The 21,331-nt window shown below is 36.7% G+C and overlaps 1 protein-coding gene across 2 annotated transcripts; it reads right to left on the bottom strand.

The window, feature by feature from the left end:
* Positions 1-994: 994 nt before the first annotated feature.
* On the bottom strand, positions 995-20,074 carry LOC105527570 (cytochrome P450 2C3-like). 2 transcript variants are annotated; one of them, XM_011963929.1, is made up of 9 exons: positions 19,907-20,074; positions 15,596-15,758; positions 14,014-14,163; positions 11,627-11,787; positions 10,191-10,364; positions 9,113-9,254; positions 7,880-8,067; positions 3,394-3,535; positions 995-1,176 (listed from the first exon to the last, which is right to left on the bottom strand). In XM_011963929.1, exons 1-9 carry the CDS (start codon positions 20,072-20,074, stop codon positions 995-997), a joined length of 1,470 nt encoding a protein of 489 aa, XP_011819319.1. The 2 variants fall into 2 exon arrangements, with proteins under 2 accessions (XP_011819319.1, XP_011819320.1); XM_011963930.1 differs by lacking the exon at positions 10,191-10,364.
* Between the last annotated feature and the right edge of the window lie 1,257 nt (positions 20,075-21,331).

Below are 21,331 nucleotides of genomic sequence, written 5' to 3'. Positions count from 1 at the left end.
TATAAGATGTATGCAGATAGTAGCATTTATAGTAAACAACGGTTCAAAAATAATCTAAACATCATTGAAGCTGGAAATAATTCTGAAAATATAGAACAGTCATCAAATAGGACATTATGAGCTACATTTCTTTATGTTGCTTTTTAAAATATCTATGATATGTTATTATGTAACTATCACCTTCAAATCACAGCTATATTCTATATACACACATAAACACACACACACACATATTTCTGTTTGTGTATATTCAAATACATATTCCCCTCTTCTTTGCCTTAATATGTCTGTACATCAGTGTGTGTCCCTGTATGTGTGTATTTAACCACTGAGGGAGCAAAGAATGGATAACTTTGGACAGACTGGCTAATTCAAGTTTATATCATGTCATTCCCTTTGGCTAAAGTAACCTTCTTTTCTTTTCTCCCTGCATTTATACACATACACATACATGCTAAAATAAACACATACACAACATATATATCCAACACATGCATATATATACATGTAATTATATTTTACCAGCCACTGGGGGAAAAAAGAAAGTATACAAGCTAATCTGTCAAGAGATCATTTGCCTAGACAGGTAGATAGGAGTGAGAGATTAATAAAGCTCATATTTTAATACATTTTACATTTTTAAAAAATCTCATGGGATAATTTCTGATTTCTCATTTGTGGTAGCAGAGCAAAATATGGCATTTATAGGGTGCTTTCCATTTCATATGCACTACAGATAAAATGTAGCATATGGTCTTAAGATTGTGTTACAAACATAATTTTATTGGAAATGAAACAATAAATTTTCTTTCATACAGGGAAAACTGGAATGGATTTTGAAGGATGGATACAATTAAAAGAGATAGGGCTCAGAGATGGCCTTCCTCCTATTAAGATAGGAGAGAGAATGGTTGACACACAGGCAAGGAAACATCTGCATTTTTCACATGAGACTGAAGGGCCTTGCTCTGCAATCTAGCAGCCAGACACTTCATCAGACTGGGATGAAACAAAGCTCATAGAAGGGTGGTATAGTGCCAAAGCCTTTGTGAACTGGGGTGGTGTCAATATCCTTTGGATCAACCAGAGGTTTCAAGGTAAAATTCTGCAAAATGGTGGTCAGGATTAAAAACAGCTCCATGCGGGCCAGGCCTTCTCCAGCACAAATTCTTTTTCCTAAAAATTACACACAAGATCATTATTTATTTAATTCTTTAGCTGAGTTAGCACACAGGGAGGCTGAAATTAATGTGGAATGAAGAAATATATTAATGAATGACTAATGAACCTACAACTTTTTCTATTTACGCCCAAACCTGGTTTCTTTTTTATTCTTTAGCACATATTTCTGTGAATGCACTATATGAAAAAATCTTTTCTGTCCATGCACATTGGAACTGCCGTGTTGCAGCTTGCCAGTGACATATTTACACACACACACACATCTATCCCAACTGGCATGATACACAACACTGTATCTACTTCTCCATATACTTCTGACCCTGGACTTGACAAATAGATTTATTTGTCCTTATCTGGATTCTAAAGGATAATCTATCTTGCCACATACCTGCTTTTAAAAAAAATAGTCAAGAGTTTATTATTGCCAGGTATAAAAAAGAAATGTCACCAAGTGGCCACAGGCAATTCTTAGGGCATCATTTCGTTCCACATCTTCCACCCAGTTCCCCTCACCCCAGCCATTACTAATGATTCACCACTCCCCAAACAGATTGGTAATTTCAAGATTCCGCTCAGATTCCAGGTATTCTTCTATCTGGAATGGTCTCCTACTCTGCTTTGCCTGCCAATAGTCCCGATATTCTTCCAGACTCAGCTCAGATGTTATTTATTCTATGCAATCTTCTTTGATGCATCAGGACATACAATTCATGCTCTTATCTGTTTTCCACGATATTCATTAATGCTTCTAATACACTACATTTCACATGAACTGTAAATTATTCATCTGTTTTACAAACTGGAATATAAACTCTTAAGGTAAACCCTTAGATCTTATAATACACACAGTAATACCCACTGTCAGGACAAGAGCTGGCCTGCAAGCCATGTGAAATGAATAGAAATCTTGAGCAGGCTCATGGTGCAATAGTGGACTCCTAAATACAAAAGGAGATAAGAAGTCACATAGCAATAGCTTTTTCTGAGATTATCTCTGGGCAATGCACATAATCTTGAGAACACAACATCAAGGGTTGCTCTACACTTATTTTCTTATATAATTAAACAGGAACAAATCTCTTATTTTTGTTTCTGTTTCAGTTATTTCTGTTGGAAACATCTTCTACCCTCCTACCCTCTTCCTACTTCTTTGAAGTGTGCTGAATATTTTCCATTTCTTCCTCTTTCCAGATCCATTTTGTATTTATCTCTTGTGCCTTTCTATTCCCAGGAAACTGACCTCTAAGAACTGCATTAACCCAGGAGGTAGTTCCCTTCTGGGTTCTGGATACATTCAGAGGCTCAGATGTTGAAAAGTTCAGAGTATTTGTTCCCTCCATCCTACCCTGTCAGGCTAGTTTTGACAGTGGCAACATCCCTCTACCTATAGATGCTTTCCTTGATGAGGAATCTGCTCACTATTCAGGTTCCAGCAACCATCCTTTGAATCTTTTGATCTAGGATTGTAACATCTTCTTGCTGATGTTAGTCCTGAGTTCTTCCCCACATTTTGTTACTCTCCTTATTTGGCCCACACTTCTCAAAACCATCTCTTTATTAAACTCTCTTTTATTAAACTTTTTGACATTGCTGCATGTTTCTTTCCAGGACCATCAAAAATTGGGGGAAGATACTCAAATGTGATTTATTGCAAGAAAATTTCACTTACTTTACAACTATTCTGCCCCTATCCCTCTCAAATAAATCATCTGAAACTCGCTCTCTCTCTTGCTCTCGCTCTTGCTCTCTCTCTCGCTCTCTCTCTGTCCCTCCCTTTCTTTGGACTCCCAAAGAAACCTCAAGCATAGCATCTGTGATCTTGGAATTTCATTACCTGTTCATTTGTTTTCCCTTCTCTTAGAGAAAAGATCTAATATTTATTCACACTTCTATGCCTGGACCTCAGCATAGCATTGCTATATATAAGGTACTCAGTGAAGTTTATTGAGTGAACTGGCTTCTCAGGGTAAATGAGAAAAGTTTTACTAGAACTGGACTTCTAGGAGGAACTTTTAATGACCTACGTAGTGGACCAGGAAGCAGAATCTATGAACATAGTCACTAATCCCATGAGAAATAACCTGGTCTTTGGGAGTGGTGCCTCTGGCCTTATGCAAATGACAAATTGTTCAGCCCAGAGTAGCCTCCATGCAGAGCCCTTCCTTACCTCACTTGACCCCTGAGGTACACATAAAAAGAAAGCTTGCTTGCCTGCTGAAAAAGCCATGAAATAATCACTCTTTTTAAAGTTGCCACTTTCATCCAGGAAGTGGCCAGGGTCAAACTTCTCTGGATTGGGAAATTCCTTGTCATCGTACAGGACAGAAGTCAGATCTGTTAAGATTGTTGTGCCCTGAAAGGAAGAGAAAAAGATAAACCAGATCAAAATACAGTGTTCATGGGATGCAAAAGACATGGATAGGAAAGGCCAACATTTTGTATGCATGGATTCTGCAGGGCTGACTATGGGACTTGAGTATATGTGCATTTTAATATCTACAAGGAGTCCTGCAACCAATTCCCCATGAATACCAAGGGATGACTTTAAATTAAAACCTGTAAAAAGAGACAAAGAAGGTGATCATATAACAATAAAGGGGAATTTCATCAAGTGGGTATAAAAATTGTAAATGTACATGAACTCAACGTCAAAGTACTTAAATATATGAAGCAATTATTAATAGACCTAAAGGAAGAAATAGACTTCAAAACAATAATAGTAGAGAACTTAACACCCTATTTTCGGTAATAGATCATTCAGACATAAATATCAAACAACAAACAATGGTGTTAAATTGTTCCTTTGACCTGACTTAGCAGGTATGCACAGTACAGTCCACCCAACAGCTACAGAATACACATTCTTCTATACAGCATATGAAACATTCTCCAGGATAGATCATATGGTAAGTTACTGAACAAGTTTTAACAATTTTTTTAAAGTTAAAATCAAATCAACTTTTTTTCTGAAAACAGTACAATAAAACTAGCAATCAAGAAGAACAGAAAATATACAAATACCTAAAAATTAATTAACATGCTTATAAAGATCCAATGAGTTAATGAATAAATTAAGAGGAAATATTTAACAATTTCTTGAGACTAATGATAATGTAAGTACAACATACCAAAAACCTATGAAATACAGTAGAAGCAGTACCGATAATGGAGTTTAAAACAATTAACCTTTACATCAAAAAAGAGAATAATCTCAATTAACAATCTAACATTGAAACTTAAGAAACTAGAAAAACAAAAACAAACCAAATCCAAAATAAGTAGAAGGACAAAAATTATAAATATTATAGAATAAATCAAAATACAAAATAGATATAGAAACTAAAATATGAGGAAGTCAATGAAAGAAAGTTTTGGTTTTCTTGAAATGATATACAAAACTGACAAACCCTTAGCTAGACTATGAAGAAAGAGGGAAGATCAAAATAAGTAAAACGAGAGATGAAAAAGAGGCCATTACAACTGGACCACAGAAATGCAAAGGATCATTAGAGACTATTATGAACAAATATATGCTTACAAATTGGAAAATCTAGAAGGAATGGATACATTTCTGGACTCATATAATGTACCAAGATTGAATCATGAAGAAACAAAAAATCTGAAAGTGATAATAATTGAGTAACAAATTAAATCAGTAATAAAAATCTCCCATCAAAGAAAAGCCAAAGACTGTTATTTTTGGCTTCACTGCTGAATTCTACCAAACATTTAAAAATACACCAAGAAAAATTCTTTTGAAATTCTTCTGAAAAACTCTAAAGGGGGAAATCCTTCCATAATCATTTTATGAGGTCATTATTCCCCTAATATCAAAGACAAAACAAGAAAAGAAAACTGCAGGCCATTGTTGCTGAAGAACATGGATGCAAAAAATCTTAACAAAATACAACTAGGCCCAGTGTGGTGGCTCACGCCTGTAATCCTACCACTTTGAGAGGCTGAGGCAGATCTCCTGAGGTTGGAAGTTCAAGATCAGCCTGACCAACATGGAGAAACCCCATCTCTTCTAAAATTAGCTAGGCATGGTGGTGCATGCCTGTAACCCATCTACTCGGGAGGCTGAGCCAGAAGAGTAGTTTGAACCCAGGAGGTGGAGCTTGCAGCGAGCTGAGATCATGCCAGTGTACTCCAGCCTAGGTGACATAGCGAGAGCCCATCTCAAAAAAAAAAAGTGACTTGGGTGCTGTTAAAGGCATTCAGTTTCAAATGCAAATGGAAAAAGTTTCAAAAATTTGCAGGCTGACAATGCAATAGAAAAGAAATCCCATTTCTGAGGAGAAATTCAAGCTGGCTGCAGAAATTTGCATAAGTAACAAGGAGAAGAATGTTAATCACCAAGAAAATGGGGAAAATGTCTCCAGGGCATGTCAGAGACCTTTGTGGCAGACCCTCTCATCACAGGCCTGAAGGGCTAGAAGGAAAAAGTGGTTTCATGGGCTGGGCCCAGGGTCTCGGTGCTATGTCCAGCCTAGGGTCTTGATGTCCTGCATCCCACATGTGGCTGAAAGGAGTCATAGAACTTTGGCTATGGCTTCAGAGGGTGCAAGCCTCAAGCTTTGGAGGCTTCCACAGGGTGTTTAGCCAGAACTTCTACTAGGGAAGTGCAGAAGGGAAATGTGGGGTGGGAGTCCCTATACAGAGTCCCTACTGGGGCACCAGCTAGTGGAGCTGTGAGAAGAGGGCCACCATCCTTCAGACTCCAGAATGGTAGACACACTGACAGCATGCACCATGTGCCTGGAAAAACTGCAGACGCTCAACGCCAGCCCATGAAGGCAGCTGGGAGGGAGACTGCACCCTGAGAAACTACAGGAGCAGAGCTGCTCAAGACTATGGGAACCTATGTTTTGCTTCAGCATGACTGGGATGTGACACATGGATTCAAAGGAGATCATTTTGGAGCCTTAAGATTTGACTGCCCTACTGGATTTCAGACTAGTGTCAGGCCTGAAGCCCTTTTGTTTTGGCCAATTTCTCCCATTTGGAATGGCTGTATTTACCCAATGCCTGTACCCCCATTGTATCTAGGCAGTAACTAACTTGCTTTTGATTTTACAAGTTCATAGGCGAAGGGACTTGCCTTATCTCTTACGAGACTTTGGATTGTGGACCCTTGAGTTAATACTGAAATGAGTTAAGACTTTGCAGCACAGTTGGGAAGGCATGATTGCTTTTGAAATGTGAAGACATGAGATTTGGGAGGGGCCAGGGGCAGAATGATATGGTTTGGCTCTGTATCCTCACCAAAATCTCATCTTGTAGCTCCCACAATTCCCACATTTCATGGGAGGGACCCGGTGGAAGATGATTGAATCCTGGAGGTGGGTCTTTCCCATGTTGTTCTTGTGATAGTGAGTGGGTCTCATGAGATCTCATGGTTTTAAAAATGAGAGATTCTCTGCACAAGCTTCCTCTTTGCCTGCTGCCATCCATGTAAGATGTAACTTGCTCCTCCTTGCCTTCCACCATGTTTGTGAGGCCTCTCCAGCAATGTGGAATTGTAAGTCCAATAAACCTCTTTCTTTTATAAATTGTGCAGTCTCAGGTATGTCTTTATCAGCAGCATGGAAACAGACTAATACAAATGGATTTCAAAATGCTAATAGAGAGGTTCTTGAACATTGTCATCACAAATAAATAATAAATGTTCAAGGTGATCGAGATACTAATTACCCAATTTAATCATTACACAACTCATACATGTTTCTAAACATCATGTTGTTCTCCAAAAATATGTACAATTATTAGGTGTCACTAATAAATAAAAGAGAAGTGATTATGCTCACAGGCTGATAAAAAGGAGCCAGGAAAAAGGGAGAAGATGAAGAGGAAGGAAGAAGAAATAATTATTTAAGGAAGATAATTGAAAAAGTAAGAGAGAAGGGATCCATGCCACAGTTAAAACAGCTTACCGTAAAACAAAAGAAAGCCCATCTGTCACAGCAACTGACATGAAACAGAATCAAAGGTTGTAAATGTAGCCAAGTATGTAAATCTAATGGAAAGCATTAGAGGAGTCCACTTCCAGTGACTAATTTTTCTGTGAGATGGAAGAGCAAGTCACCTATTAAAAGTAAGATAATGAAAGGCTGAGAAGAGTTCAAGGTTGAAAGTCATTGTGGAGTATGGTGAAGCAAGTTGAGTTAGATTATAAAGCAGGATTGTTGGGTAAGATTGAGAATACTTTTGGCATTGATGAAAATTAAACCACCACATTTGGCATTGATGATAACAATATCAACCTGCTGGGCTGCATGGTCTTTTCCAGCACAGGTCAGTAGCCAATAATCAGGCAGGGTGGAAGGAGATTTTTGTATTGGACTTTTCACAAGTAAGTCATAGGGACAGTAGAGAAGGGGTGGGATATAGGATACAGGTTAATTGGTAAGAGTAATAAAACCTAAAATTGAAAGGAAGGGACAGGATAGCACACTGGGCTAATGGACAGGCAGAGTGTAGAGCTATCAAAGCGGAAAATCCTGTGGGAGTCTAGGCACTATCATATTTAGAAACTTGTATCAAAAACTAGAAGGAAAGAAGTACGTGGTCACAGGGTAGGATGCCTGAGTTATGACTGTGCCATACCTGTAGAAGATTAGGCAATCTACAGTTCTACTGCTATGATATTTGATTGCCTAAGACACCTAAGGAAGGGTACAGACATAATATCTCTCACCTTTGGAATAAGGTATTCTCTAAACCGAATGTCTTGAGTTACTGCATGGGGCAGGTTGGTGGGGACGAGGTCAATATATCTCTGGATCTCATGCACCACGGCATCCGTGTAGGGCATCCGGCTTCTGTCCTGCATGCAGACACTTCGGTTTTTGCCGACCACATGATCAATTTCTTCCCGCACTTTAGCTGGCAAGGCAGGAGTCAGAATTTATGAGAAGTGAAAAAAACTTGAAGTACCATTTGTAGGATCCCTTCATCATTGTCCCATTGTAGTTGGAGATGGGACAATGATGGAAAATTACGTGTCACTACCTCCATAAGAGAAAAAAAAGGACACACAATTTACATTTCTTGGGCAAATTGAAAGCTCAGTAGACACAGGTATGCAGGTATGAAATACAATTGCACCATGACATTCAATCCTCAACTTTGATTCCCTACTCTGTGTACTTTTTCTTGACAGACTCAGAGATCTGGGATCCTGAAGAATCACTGAAGACCTTGTAGTTTAGCCATTTTGTGTATGTCAATTTTATCTTAAATATTTAAGTTTCAATAATCTAAGAACTACACAGTGCAGTTCAGGAAATGAGATATTAACTTGATTCAGCACAAAACTTAAGAAGTTAAAATTTATTCAGAAGGTATTAATAATATAGGACAGACACACTGCACTCTTCATTATATTACTTTATAATTCTTCAAAAAACTTCTATGTGGAAGGTATAATTTCATGTACTTTACAAAGAAACAAGTCCAGAGAAGTAAATAGTTTCCTAAGGATGCTCAGGGAATATGTGGTCTTTCCCATATTATCCCCCTTGAACAGATAAGGGACCATAGTTATGGAGAGTAATCATGTGTCTGCAGGTCAAGCAAGCCACCTATTAGTAGAATCAGAATTCAAAGCCACCGCTATTGAAGTCTACAGCTCATTGTTCAAAATAACAATGCCACACTGCTGCATCTGTTCCAAACCAAATCAAGAATCCTATATCATCACAGGGAGAATAATGGCCTCTGCTCTTCAAATCTCTATCATTATTTAAACATTTTATTCTCCTTTTATACTAGGAACTAATGTGAATTGAATCCACCCAATGGTAGGTAGATGTACTAATGAACAGAAATTTTGTTGTACCTTGTGTTGGCAGGTAAATGGTGGGGTGGTTATCCGTATTTTCTGTCCACTTCTACCTGAAATTTGATCCTGCCCATCATCTGTTCATACCTGAGATCTCAGGGTGCTTCAGCAGGAGTAAGAGTCCGTATCTCATTGTGGTGCTTGTTGTCTCTGTTCCTGCACTAAACATATCCCATATAGTAGCAACCAAGTTGTCCATGGTAAATTCAGACTCTTCATTGTGTTTTTCCTAGCAATGACATGTTACAATTACTTAATAAAAAGCTTTTCAAGTAACACAATACTATTCAGTACAACATCAGTACCTGGCTAATTAAGCTAGACTTTAGAGTGTGCTATGGGTGAAGATAATATTAGGTGAACTGTTAGAACTGCTTCAAATTTAAAATAACATCGGACTCACAAACATTCAAGTACTTTCTGATTCTTCAGTTTCTAACCCCCTAGAGCCAGTCAGTTCCTTTGTAATTTTTTAAACATACTTTTCATTAAGTCATCACTGCTAATCACTGTCAACTCTAGCATCTATTGTCTGTTTCATCATATCTAATTTTTCATTCAAATTTCTTAAACTAATCACACCCAAACTACAGCAGTATTTACAACTCCATCAGTCATTACACCCAACACTGCTCTTCAATTACAATCATTATAGCCTCTTTGAAAATTTCACAAACTTGATTACTACACTCATCATCTCCTGGATCTATTTTCTCCCTCCTGTTTATCTAAGTCAGAGTTTCTCAAACCTACCTCATCTGTAAATGAATATATCTTAGAGATTGCCCAAAAGTAAGCCCGTCTGGGTTTCTATCCATTCCTGTGTTCCCTCATTTGTTACATCTTCTCTTCATGGAACCATGATATGTTATCATCAATCTTGAATGGATGTGTGCGTGTGTGTGTTTGCATGTTTTGATCTGCCCCCAGATAAAGAATCAGCTTTAACATGGTAAACATAAAACCTAAGTCTCTTTGGGTGAGAACTTGGAAATATCCAGAGACACGCAATATGGCTTACACAGGTAATATGTTGCATAAACAATTAATACACTTTAGGATACAGCATTTGTTTTCATATCTCAGTTTCACCAGTAAAATCAAAGCATATCAATGAGTCACAACACCCACAAAGATAAAGTAGCAAATCAGAATTACACTGTACCTTTTCCATTTGAATCAGAAAATAGTCAATAAAATCTCGAGGGTTATTGATGTCCAGAGATTCCTGATGTTCTTTTACTTTCTCCAAAATAAAACTTCTTTGGAGAGCATAATTTTTAAATATCACATTATGACTTCCTGGAAGAACTCGTAAAAAAGGGAAAGCATTGTAGAGCTGAAAGAAGAAAGAATCCATCATTAATTCATTCACCAAACACTGCTCCTTATTATTTATCAGAAACTGGTTATATGCTAAGTAGATAAAGATGAATAGACATGCTTCCTGCACAGGAATGCATTCTGAATTTGAGGGAGAGAGCACTGAAAAAGTAGGCAGAGACAGTATGCACAGGTTACAAAGCAACTTCAAGGCCAATCACGTTGATTTCCTAACCATAACTCTGAAGGAAGTCAGGAAATCACCCCTGTTGTCACCTCTCTTCAGATGAGGAAATTGAAGTTCATAAGGTTAATCAACAATTCGAAGACACCAAACTAGTGATCTCAGAGCTAATACCCTGTGTTTGCACCAGTATACACAATATATGTTTTACCAGGGGACAGTCTAAAAATTTTGAAAACTCATACTCATTTGTTGTAATGAAGAAATAGTACATCTGAAAGATTAACAAAGTGCCCAAATCACTTAGTGTATACATATATATAAAAAAACACAAACACACACATATACATATATATATATATAAAATTTAAATATTCCACCCCAAAGAATGTGCATATTTTCCTGACTCATGCTTTTGCTGGTCCTAGAGCTTACAGAACATGCTTTAATTTAGACAACACCCTAATGACCTAATAACCTTGGAAGGCATCAACATAATATATTCAGGCTTGTAGCTTAAATCAAACTAGATACAGAATCAGGAATCAGGAATTCTAGATTCTAGATTTTGATGTTCATTGTCTTAGCTAGGCTATTTTGAAAAATATGCCTAATAGCTCTGGGTCAGTTTCCCATTCCAGTAAATAAGAGACATTAGACTATTTTTTCTCTAGGGTCCTTTGAAGGTAGGTCACATCAGGAACTTATGATCAGTATAGAATTTTAGTTGTTAGTGATTATAAAACATAGGTTACTAACATTTTCTGACTGTGTACTTTAATAAGAAATCCATCTTAAATCAGTACCCTCTATATCTGACAATCTAAAAACAAACAAAAAAGTTTCATCCAAACAAATCTTGCTATAAATGTAGCACTCTGAGATCATGTATTTTTTTCTATTCTATCTTACTTCATGTTTTCAATTTTATTGCATCACATTAGATTGATTTGATAACTCACTAATGTGTTGCAAATGATAGTTTGATAAGCATTGCTTTGGACATTTTTAAATAGGGCAGAGAGATGGGGTAGGCATGAGCTATAGATGAGCTAGAAAACTATTACACATTCTAAAAAGAACCTTGGCCTTACCGGTATCCAGGGGCTGCTCACACTTTCAAAGTTTTCATTAAAATACTTCATCAAGGTTAGAAATTTCTGATCCCTGTAATCAAAACGATTCTGGAAAATGATGGAACTGATGACATTGCAGGGAACACAACCCAGAAGAAAAGTGGGATCACAGGGAGATGCTACAAACAATACCAGTCAGAAGTTAGTACACAATTTTCATATAAATCTAAAATTGACTGCTTAAAATAATTGGAAATGATTGACTTCTAAGATCTTCTAGAAATAAAAACTACCTGGACATGCCACCATTACAATAAACTTCAAATGCTTAAAATAAAATTTGCTGTATTTCTCCAAATAAAACTGTCTAATCCAGTCCACTTTATTTGATAATTTTGCCCCAAGGAGTCTCCTATTTACATCATTTTCCAAAATGTTCTAATTCACAAGAAGGAATACAAAATAAAAAGAGGCCATTTAAAATATATTTTAATGTATGGAATTTAATTATCAGTGTTGATACATCCTCATGATGCCAACAGAAAACTAAACAACTTAAAAAGAAAATCAAAATACTGAAGAAACTTGAAACAGAACATGGAAAACAGAGTTAAAAAATTTGGTTGTCTTTTTTTGTAAAAGATAAAAATAATGAGAGAAATTGGAATTATAGTTACATATTTGAAAAACTACATTGTGGGTAGAAATAGACTTCGTATATGCAATAAAGAGCATGGCTCCATTTTTGGATGTTTGATTGCTACAAGTTTTATAAGACTCACCCTGAACTCTTCCCCTTCTACCCACATCTGGAAACACTTAAAAAAAAATGTGTAACAGTTCCCTCCATTAGCACAAATAGACAGTTTAAGCCACACAAGCCCTGACCTGCACACAGGAAACTTCAACCCAGCCCTAAACCGTAACTGCCATGAAAACCTCATGCCACTATCCTCCTGCTGCTCTTTCAGTGTCATTTTGGACCTGGTTGGGTGTCAGCCTGCTCTTCATTGAAAGCAACATTATGTGAGTAATAAACCTTTCATATCCTATTGGTGTTTGTGTGGAATCTTTATTGTAATCATCTAAACCAGATTTTGAATGATAGGTAGGTCCCTCCTGCCTCTGTTTGGTGACAACCACAACACCACAACTCTAGAAGGACAATGCAAGCTCAGATCAAAAATTAGAAGTTACTATGTAAATTAGCTCTGCTCAACCTGTGGAAATAACTTCCAACTGTTAGTGTTATTAGTGATTAAATGGGCTTCCCCAAGAGTGTGAGGTCCCTACAACGAAGTGGAATCAAGCAGATTTTGGACGACTAAAGGTCAGGGAGTTGAGAGAAGGCCATAGTCACCATGGGAAAAGTTGAACGAGTTAATAACAAGTTCTGCTTCAATACAAATTAAGGATACAAATAATTTCACAGATAATATGTGCCAAAATTCAATATTCATTGCTTGACTAATTCTATTTCCAAATTTTATTCAAAGAAAGTAGTCAGAGATTTACAATAATGAACATGGGTTGCACTTTTGTATACTAAGAGCAGGAAAAACTAGAATCAACCTACCTGGTCAAAACAGAGGATTAGTTAAATAAACTCTGGTGTGTCCAAAATAATGGACTACTGTACTATCCAGCTAATAATGTTCTCGAAAAACATTTAAAAGTTAAACCCATAAAAATATTCATTCAATACATGACATTATAAAACCACATATATCTTATGATCTTACCCCTTGCTTGCCCTGCCTAGCCCTTTCTCTTCCACCTGCTCTCCCAGCCCTGCAGGTGCACACACACACATCTATGTGCTGCAGAGATCTGTGCTGCTGCAGTACCATCTCTTCATATCCACACTCCATTATGAGAGGTGAATGGCAGCCCCACACTTTTGTGGTAATTGGCAACCCCGTATTGTTCTTAAACACTTTACTAGAAAAGTTACCTAATTTTTTAAGCGTATGTGGCCAAGACTGATAGCTGATTGCCAAAATTCATGTTCTTTTCTTCCTGTGCACAGAGTAAACCACATTTTCCAGCTTCTCTGGCAGTTAGGTATGGCCTTGTTACTAAGTGGCACACATGAGAGAAGTTATGTGTGCCACTTCTATGCCTGGTCTAAAGTATTTGCTTTTTAACTTGCTCTTTTCTCCTTCCTCTATCACACAGAGATATGAACCATTGATGATATTGAAAGACATTTGCTGAAGATATCAAAGACCAATTAACCTGGTACCTAAAAAGACTGTTATTCCAAACACTTCACCTCTTAATTACTGTTATGTGAGCAAAAAGTAAACTATGATACTTCAGCCATCATAATGTTTTGTAGTCTATTTACAATCCCATTTGTTCTACCCAAACTGCTAGTGTTAATTATATGAAGAAATAAACACCATTGGTTTTTTTTAATGCCTCCACCAGACACAAGGCCTCCTCTTGAATTCGGTCTTCAATTGTTTTCTTCCCCATCCCCATATTCCTCAAAACCATGAGAGAGAAACGCCGAATTTGCTTCCATCTGTCTCCATTGCTAAAAATAACTCCTATCAACACAAAAGAAAAAACAGAGAGAGAAAATATTCTTCATTGTCATGAATACAAGCTGACAGTTCTCATCTCAGGAGATGATATTGACATTTCAGAAGGGATGTAAATATAATGGTGTCAGCTTCAGGGATTCCCATTGAACCCTTCATCACACCTGCCTCCTCTTTGAACCCAAACTACTATTTAACAGTCAGGATTCTTAATTTTGCATATTGCTAAACTATTCTTAATCCACCAGCTGCACTAAACCTCATAATAATTCTGTAAACTGCAGGCTTTGTCCCATTTTACGGGATGCTAAAAATCATAAAGGCAAAATGCTTGCTCGTGATCCTGCAGCAATAAACATGGTGAGTCCTGGTCATGGCTTAAATTTTCAGGGCTGGCTTTTCAAATTGTAAGTTAATTTTAGGAGAAATAACAAGAGGAGGGAATTATCAGGAGAATGTGAGACAGCACTTTTTCATTGGAAGATATCTCCTGATAATCATTTCTCAGATAAGGGGTACAGTCATTAAACAGACAGCTAGTCTCATTTTAACATTTCCCCTCTATTTATTAAATCTCTCCCATGAAATATGGAAGGAAACATCAAAGAAGTTCAATATTAGGCTGCCAGAGTCAAAACCAGATCAAGGGGAAAAAAATAAGCTCATAGGAAACGTTTCCAGGGAGCCTCTTAGAGAACAGTGCAGAAGAGGTCAGAACCCCATTCAGGTCATACCTCTGTTTGCCAGAACCCTGTGATCCACCAGAAGACTTGACAGTTTAAGGCTAGTTCCAAAAACAAATAAAAGAAATTTCCAGCACTTAATCAAAAAAGCTTTTTCAAATATCAATTCTGATACATACTCATACTCTGATCATGTTTCTCCATGATCTTTTTAGAACATATGTTTGCTTTATGCTTTGTCTTCTGTTGTATTCTAATATTGCTCATCCTTTTTTAGAATCATATTTCAAGGTGAGGATGGAAATATTCCAAACTGATGTGATTCCATGCACACTATTCAAGCTTCCTAAAATAATCTCTGGGTATCCATGACTAAGACCCGGCAGCAAAATATTTGGTGAATAAGAAAATTCAGTAATATTCCTTCTCTCTCTCATCTCTCTATTGCTTTTCTATTTTTTTAACTGACCATAATTTATGATGAACTTGTCTTTGTAACAAATTCATAAAAAATTAGTGGTTAGATGGCTTGTTATCATTGAATTTAATGTTTAACAGGGACATTGTGTCACTTTCACAGATTTTAAATATAGATTAATGATTCTTTATAGAAAAATTATTCTTAGCCTCAGGTAGAAAATATGGAAAATGTGTTTCATAAATTTTTCTAAATACTTATGATTTCTCAATTTCTTCAAATTTTTCAAGTTTTTACAACTTACAACCCCACACACATACCCCAAAGGGAAGCATACCGAATCCTTGGGCAATTTTTTCTACCACTGGAAAACTCCCTCGGCCAGAAAATACTTCTCCCTGATCAATCAGTGCTTCCTTAATTGCTTTGTATCCATGCAACACCACGGTGGGCTTCATGCCAAAATAAATAGTGAACACAGGGCCATAATCTTTTGCTAGCTGCAAAAAGAATAGCAGATGCAAATAAAGTGTAAATTTCAAAAATAAAATGTAGATAGCTTAGGGAAATATTTTTAATATTGCCAGAAGGATGTTTTAATACTTGTCCACCTATTATATAAAATGTTACATTTTAGAACCAATTATTTGATAAGAAAAAAGTATTTGAATAGTAATTATCATCACTTTATTGGTAATAATTCTATTAGTGTTAGTATCAGCTTCAATATTTATTTCTTGTTCAGCCCCTACTATATGACAGGGGTTATATTAGGCATTTTGTTCCTATTATTTTACTAAATTTTTATGCCAAACTAATAATTGTACCAACTTTCTCCTATCTTCTTACAATTACAGTAAATTCTGTGTTTCTTCTTTGGGTTAAGGGAAGTCCATCTAATCTGCCTCATGTGTAGTCTAATAATTGTCCCTCATTGTTCATGCTTGATAAATTTTTTTTTAGCACCAGACACTGCCATATTTTTATAATGCATGATAACATAGGAGTGTGGTCATACATATTTCCCAGCTTCACTCAAAGCTAGATGCAGCCATGTGACTCAGTTTCCATGAACTCATGTAAGCACAGTGTTGTGATAAAATTTGACATTGGTGCATAACAGACAATTGCTTCCCCTTCATTTCTGCCCCTGCCCATGGGTTGAAATAATAGCATGGAGATGCCCCTACTATGACCATGCAAATTAGAAAAACAGTCTAGAGGCAGAAGATACTAAAACTACGAAGATTAAAAAAAAACACACAAAAAACTGGTTCTCTGAATGACATCATGAAGGAGAAGCAAGTTGACAGTAAGCACCTAGAGCTTCTTATGTGAGATAGAAATAATCTCCTATCTTCTTTCAGCATCATCTTTCTGTAGTATCAGCTTATGTGGTATCCTAAATGATATAGGACTTACAGTCTTTCCACTTTTCTATTGTAGAAGTTTTTTTGCTGACCTAAAAACTCAGTCTACAAACTATAGTGACCTTTTCACAAGGAAGATGTTAACCTGACTACCCTTTAAGCATGTTAATAGTATCACATTGCTCTTTTTTTCTTTCCTTTTTTTTTTTGAGACAGAGTTTCACTCTTGTTGCCCAGGCTGGACTGCAATGGTGGGATCTTGGCTCACCACAACCTCCACCCCCCGAGTTCAAGCGATTCTCCTGCCTCAGTCTCCCAAGTAGCTAGGATTACAGGTATGTACCACCATACCCTGCTAATTTTGTACTTTTAGTGGAGGCGGGGTTTCTCCATGTTGGTCAGGCTGGTCTCCAACTCCCGACCTCAGATGATCCTCCTGCCTCCACTTCCCAAAGTGCCGGGATTACAGGTGTGAGCCACTAGGCTCGGCCCATATTGATCTTATGACAGAAACAAGTGTTCTTTACACCCATGCCTGCATGTCCTGTCCCCTGCTTCCCTCTCTACTCTCAGTTTGTACCATATTCTTACTTACTCTCTGAACTACAAACACTTTTGCCCTCTTTTCAGGGTCTTAGGGAGAGACGTATAAACAAAAATAAAATTCAAAGCATCCCTCTCCCCGCCAGCTGGCCCCACTCCCTTACCACCAGCAATTTAAACAGACTTCCTCCTCTAGGCCAGGTCCCTCCAAATTTAACCTGAAAAACTGATTCATGCCATCATGGGAAGGGGGCATTGAATATGCCTCATTATGTCCTCTTCCCTTTTGGAATTCAGGAAAAGCTGACCAACATTTAACATTAACACAGACCATAACTCTAATAAGAAACAATTACAATCTATTCTCTCTGAAGACTGCTGCCTGGAACCTTCATCTGCATGATAAAACTTTGGTCCCCACAACTCTTATCATAACCCAGACATTCCTCTCTATTAACAATAACTCTTTCAATCAATTGTCAATCAGAAAATTTTAAACTCTGGATATCCTGAAAGCACCCCCTCTCCCACTTCTTCGAGTTGTCCCACCTTTCTGGGCCAAACCAATGTATATCTTAAATGTATTGACAGGAGTCTCATGTGTACATACTCAAACATATAAATGTATAAAACCAAACTGCCCTGACCACCATGGGCACATATTCTTGGGGTCTCCTGACGGCTGTGTCGTGGGTCATAGTCATTCACATTTGCTCAGAATAAATCTCTTCAAGTATTTTGCAGTTTGACTCTTTTCATCGACAGAAGCAATTCTCCCCCAGATTGAAAACACGTGAAATTGGGTTTTGTCGATATTTGATATGTTTCATTCCTAATCATTCTTATGATTATCAGCTCCAACTTCACTTCCTCAGAGAACCCTTTGCTGAATGCTCCTCTAACTGGTTAGTCCCTTGAAATTACATGGTCTCTTTCTACCATGTCCCTGTTACACAGTTTGTAATCATACCTTTACTTGCATTATTGTTTCATAAATATATTCCTATCCTCTAAACTGTAAGTCCTTAATGATAGGGTCGCTTTAAATTTTCTTTCACCATTGAAAGAAAATGCCACCTTGCACCATGCAAGGAGGTATTTAATTACTTCTAGAAAATATGGTATACTTAAGTAACCTGTGCAAAATCTTTTTTATTTACATCTTCCAGAAATGGAAATTAAAGTGAAGAGAGGTTTTAATCCTGCTTAAATCTGTGAATTTAAATCAACAATAGGTGAGCTGGGGTGCAGACACAATCTCTTTAAATTCAAAGCCAAGGCATAGGAAGAATGAGCTTCCAGAAGCAGTGTTCCAGTAACTGGCTTCCTTAAGACAAAGACAGATTCCAGATCATTCCTTCAGGCTTTAGAGAGCAACTGATATGGAAACAACTTGGAGTAGAGAAGTTACTGACTCATTTATTGAGAACTACAGTATGAAATATGAAAGATCTGAACCCTTAGCAATTCCCTTGATTTCAATTCATATATGCTTTATGAAAATGTGGTGTTGTGACACTGTAAATCAGTGCTTATTTAAAAAACTAAAAGCTGTTCCATTTTCACTAGCATTTACCAAAGAAGAGTTAAAGCAACCTGGATTACAATATCGACAAAGAATTTCTGCTCCTGGCAATGTCAACAATCATAACATGGATCAATGATCTTGGCAATGTTCCATTGGTGGCAGGAATGACTCACATCTTGAGCAACTGCTGCTGTGTTGAACTGCTGATAAACTTTGACGTCAATAAGGAACTGTGAAAAACATTTTCTTCACAAACAACTGGGCTCTCAACAATATACAATACAAGAAAACTTCGTATATAAGTTATATCTGATTCAAATATGCAAATGCACTCTTGTACTAATGACTGATGATGCATTATTTGTTTAATCTACCAATGAAGAAATCTGACAATTTATATAATTGAAACGAGTTCCTATATAAATGGAAGCCCCCATATTTCTTGCATAAAATGAATTTCTCTTCAAAGGTTTAGCCTGTTAACTTCCTTGTTCTTTGTTCTCAAACTCAACTTTATTGTTCTCCATGGCTCCTTGCCCATGGTTACTTTCCCGTCAGCTCTAATCAATAACTCACCTCTGTTTACTTAGTTACCCACTCTGCACCCATTCCACCCTTTGAAACTTCATGGCCCACCACGGTAATTCACATCTCCCTTGCCTTCCTTATTTAAGAGAATATTCACAAATAGCTAATCAGGTCAGCTTAGATTGTGTGGTCTGACCATAGTCCATGGGGTGAGTGACACAGAGGTAGAGACTATGTGGTAGAGATAAAACCTCCTTCTCTCCTTTGTTCAGTATACTCTTGTGATCATGATTGATGCAGGCAGCACCCTTCTGAAGAAGTAAATTGCCTTGCTGAGAAAACTTTTGCCTGAGTGCTAGTTTCACTTCGTGGCACCAAGCGTTTATCTCCAACATTTCTCTTAGGTGATACAGTCTGTAATTGCTTTCCAGTTGAAACATCCATTCTGGAGTAAACACTTACTTGCCTCAAACGTGTTGATTTCTTCATTTCTTTTGGATGTACTGATTGCATGTTCTTCTATATGTCTATATTATAAAGGCATATCTGGGTGTCTAATGGATACATCTCTATAAAGGCATCTCTTTAAAACTTGGTATCTGGGGACATATATTGCTTAGTTATGGGGATATCTGACTTACTCACTGCAGAAAACTAAAGGAAAATTAGTCATACTTACCACGCTTATGGATTTGCTGATGTTCTTAGTCTTTAACTGTAGAATATTTCCAATAATGGGGAGAGGAGTTGGGCCAGGTGGAAGCTTCCCTTTGGCATAGCTTCGGTTCCACAGAGAAAGAAGAATCAGACAAGAAAGACAAATCACCAGGATGATGAAGAGATCCATTGATGGGCTCTTCGAAAACGCAGTTGAAAGCTAAGAATCTAAAGATTTTGTAAACCAAAGTGCAAGCTCCTCACCAATTATGTACTAAGACTTTGAACTTTGGATGATTGATTTTTTTATCTTTAGTACACTTTGAACTGCTGGTAGAAGTAAAAACAAAAATTAATTTAATATTGATTCGTTCTTAAGTTTAACCTAAAATTGTAACTAAATGATAACCCTCACTTCTCTAAAAGCAAGAAATAATAAAATCAAAATTAATAGAAAGAAGAAAATAATAAACCTCAGCACAGAAATAAATGCAATAGAGACTGAGAAGTAATTCAAAACATAAAAAAAAGAGTTGGTATTTGAAAAGAAAAAAGAAAATTGATGAACTTTTAGCAAGAATACTGAAGTAAAAAGTGAGAAGACTCAAATAAATAAAATCACAGGTAAAAAAGAGACATTTCAGATGATATCAAAGAAATACAAAGGATCATAAGAAACTGTTACGAACAACTATATGTAACTAAATTTAATAAAAGAATAATTGGATAAATTTCCAGAGACATACAACCTTCTAATATTAAATTATGAGGAAATAGAAAATATAACAGAAAAATATAGAGAAAATTAAATCAGTACAGAAAGCTATTGTATTAAAAGAAAGTGCAGAATATGATAGCTTAACTACAGAATTCTGCCAAACATTTAAAGAAGAATTAATATTAACTCTTCTCAAACTATTCCAGAAATTAAAAGAAAAAATATTTCCAAACTAATTTTGCAAGGTTAGCATAACCTGATTCCAAAACCAAACAAGAACACACACATACATACAAACTACAGACCAATATATCTAATAAATATCAATATAAAAATCCTCAAAAGACACTAGCAAAGCAAATTCAACAACACACTGAAAAGAATATTCACTATGATCAAGTTGGATTCATACTAGACATGCCACAATGGCTTATCATAGGGAAAAAAAATGATACATCATATTGAAAGAAAGAAACACATATTAAAATTAAAATTAGAAAAAGACATATTAAAAGAAAGAAAGAAAGATTGCCCTAGCCAGAACTTCCAACACTATGTTGAATAGGAGTGGTGAGAGAGGGCATCCTTTTCTTGTCTCAGTTTTCAAAGGGAATGCTACAAGATTTTGCCCATTCAGTATGCTATTAGCTGTGTGTTTGTAATAATCAGCTCTTATTATTTTGAGATATGCTCCATCAATATCTAGTTTATTGAGAATTTTTAGCATGA

Source organism: Colobus angolensis, unplaced genomic scaffold, assembly GCF_000951035.1.
Source record: "Colobus angolensis palliatus isolate OR3802 unplaced genomic scaffold, Cang.pa_1.0 Scaffold630, whole genome shotgun sequence".
NCBI lineage: Eukaryota > Metazoa > Chordata > Mammalia > Primates > Cercopithecidae > Colobus > Colobus angolensis.
Note: the sequence above shows the minus strand (reverse complement) of the source record. Positions and strands in the feature narration are given on the sequence as shown.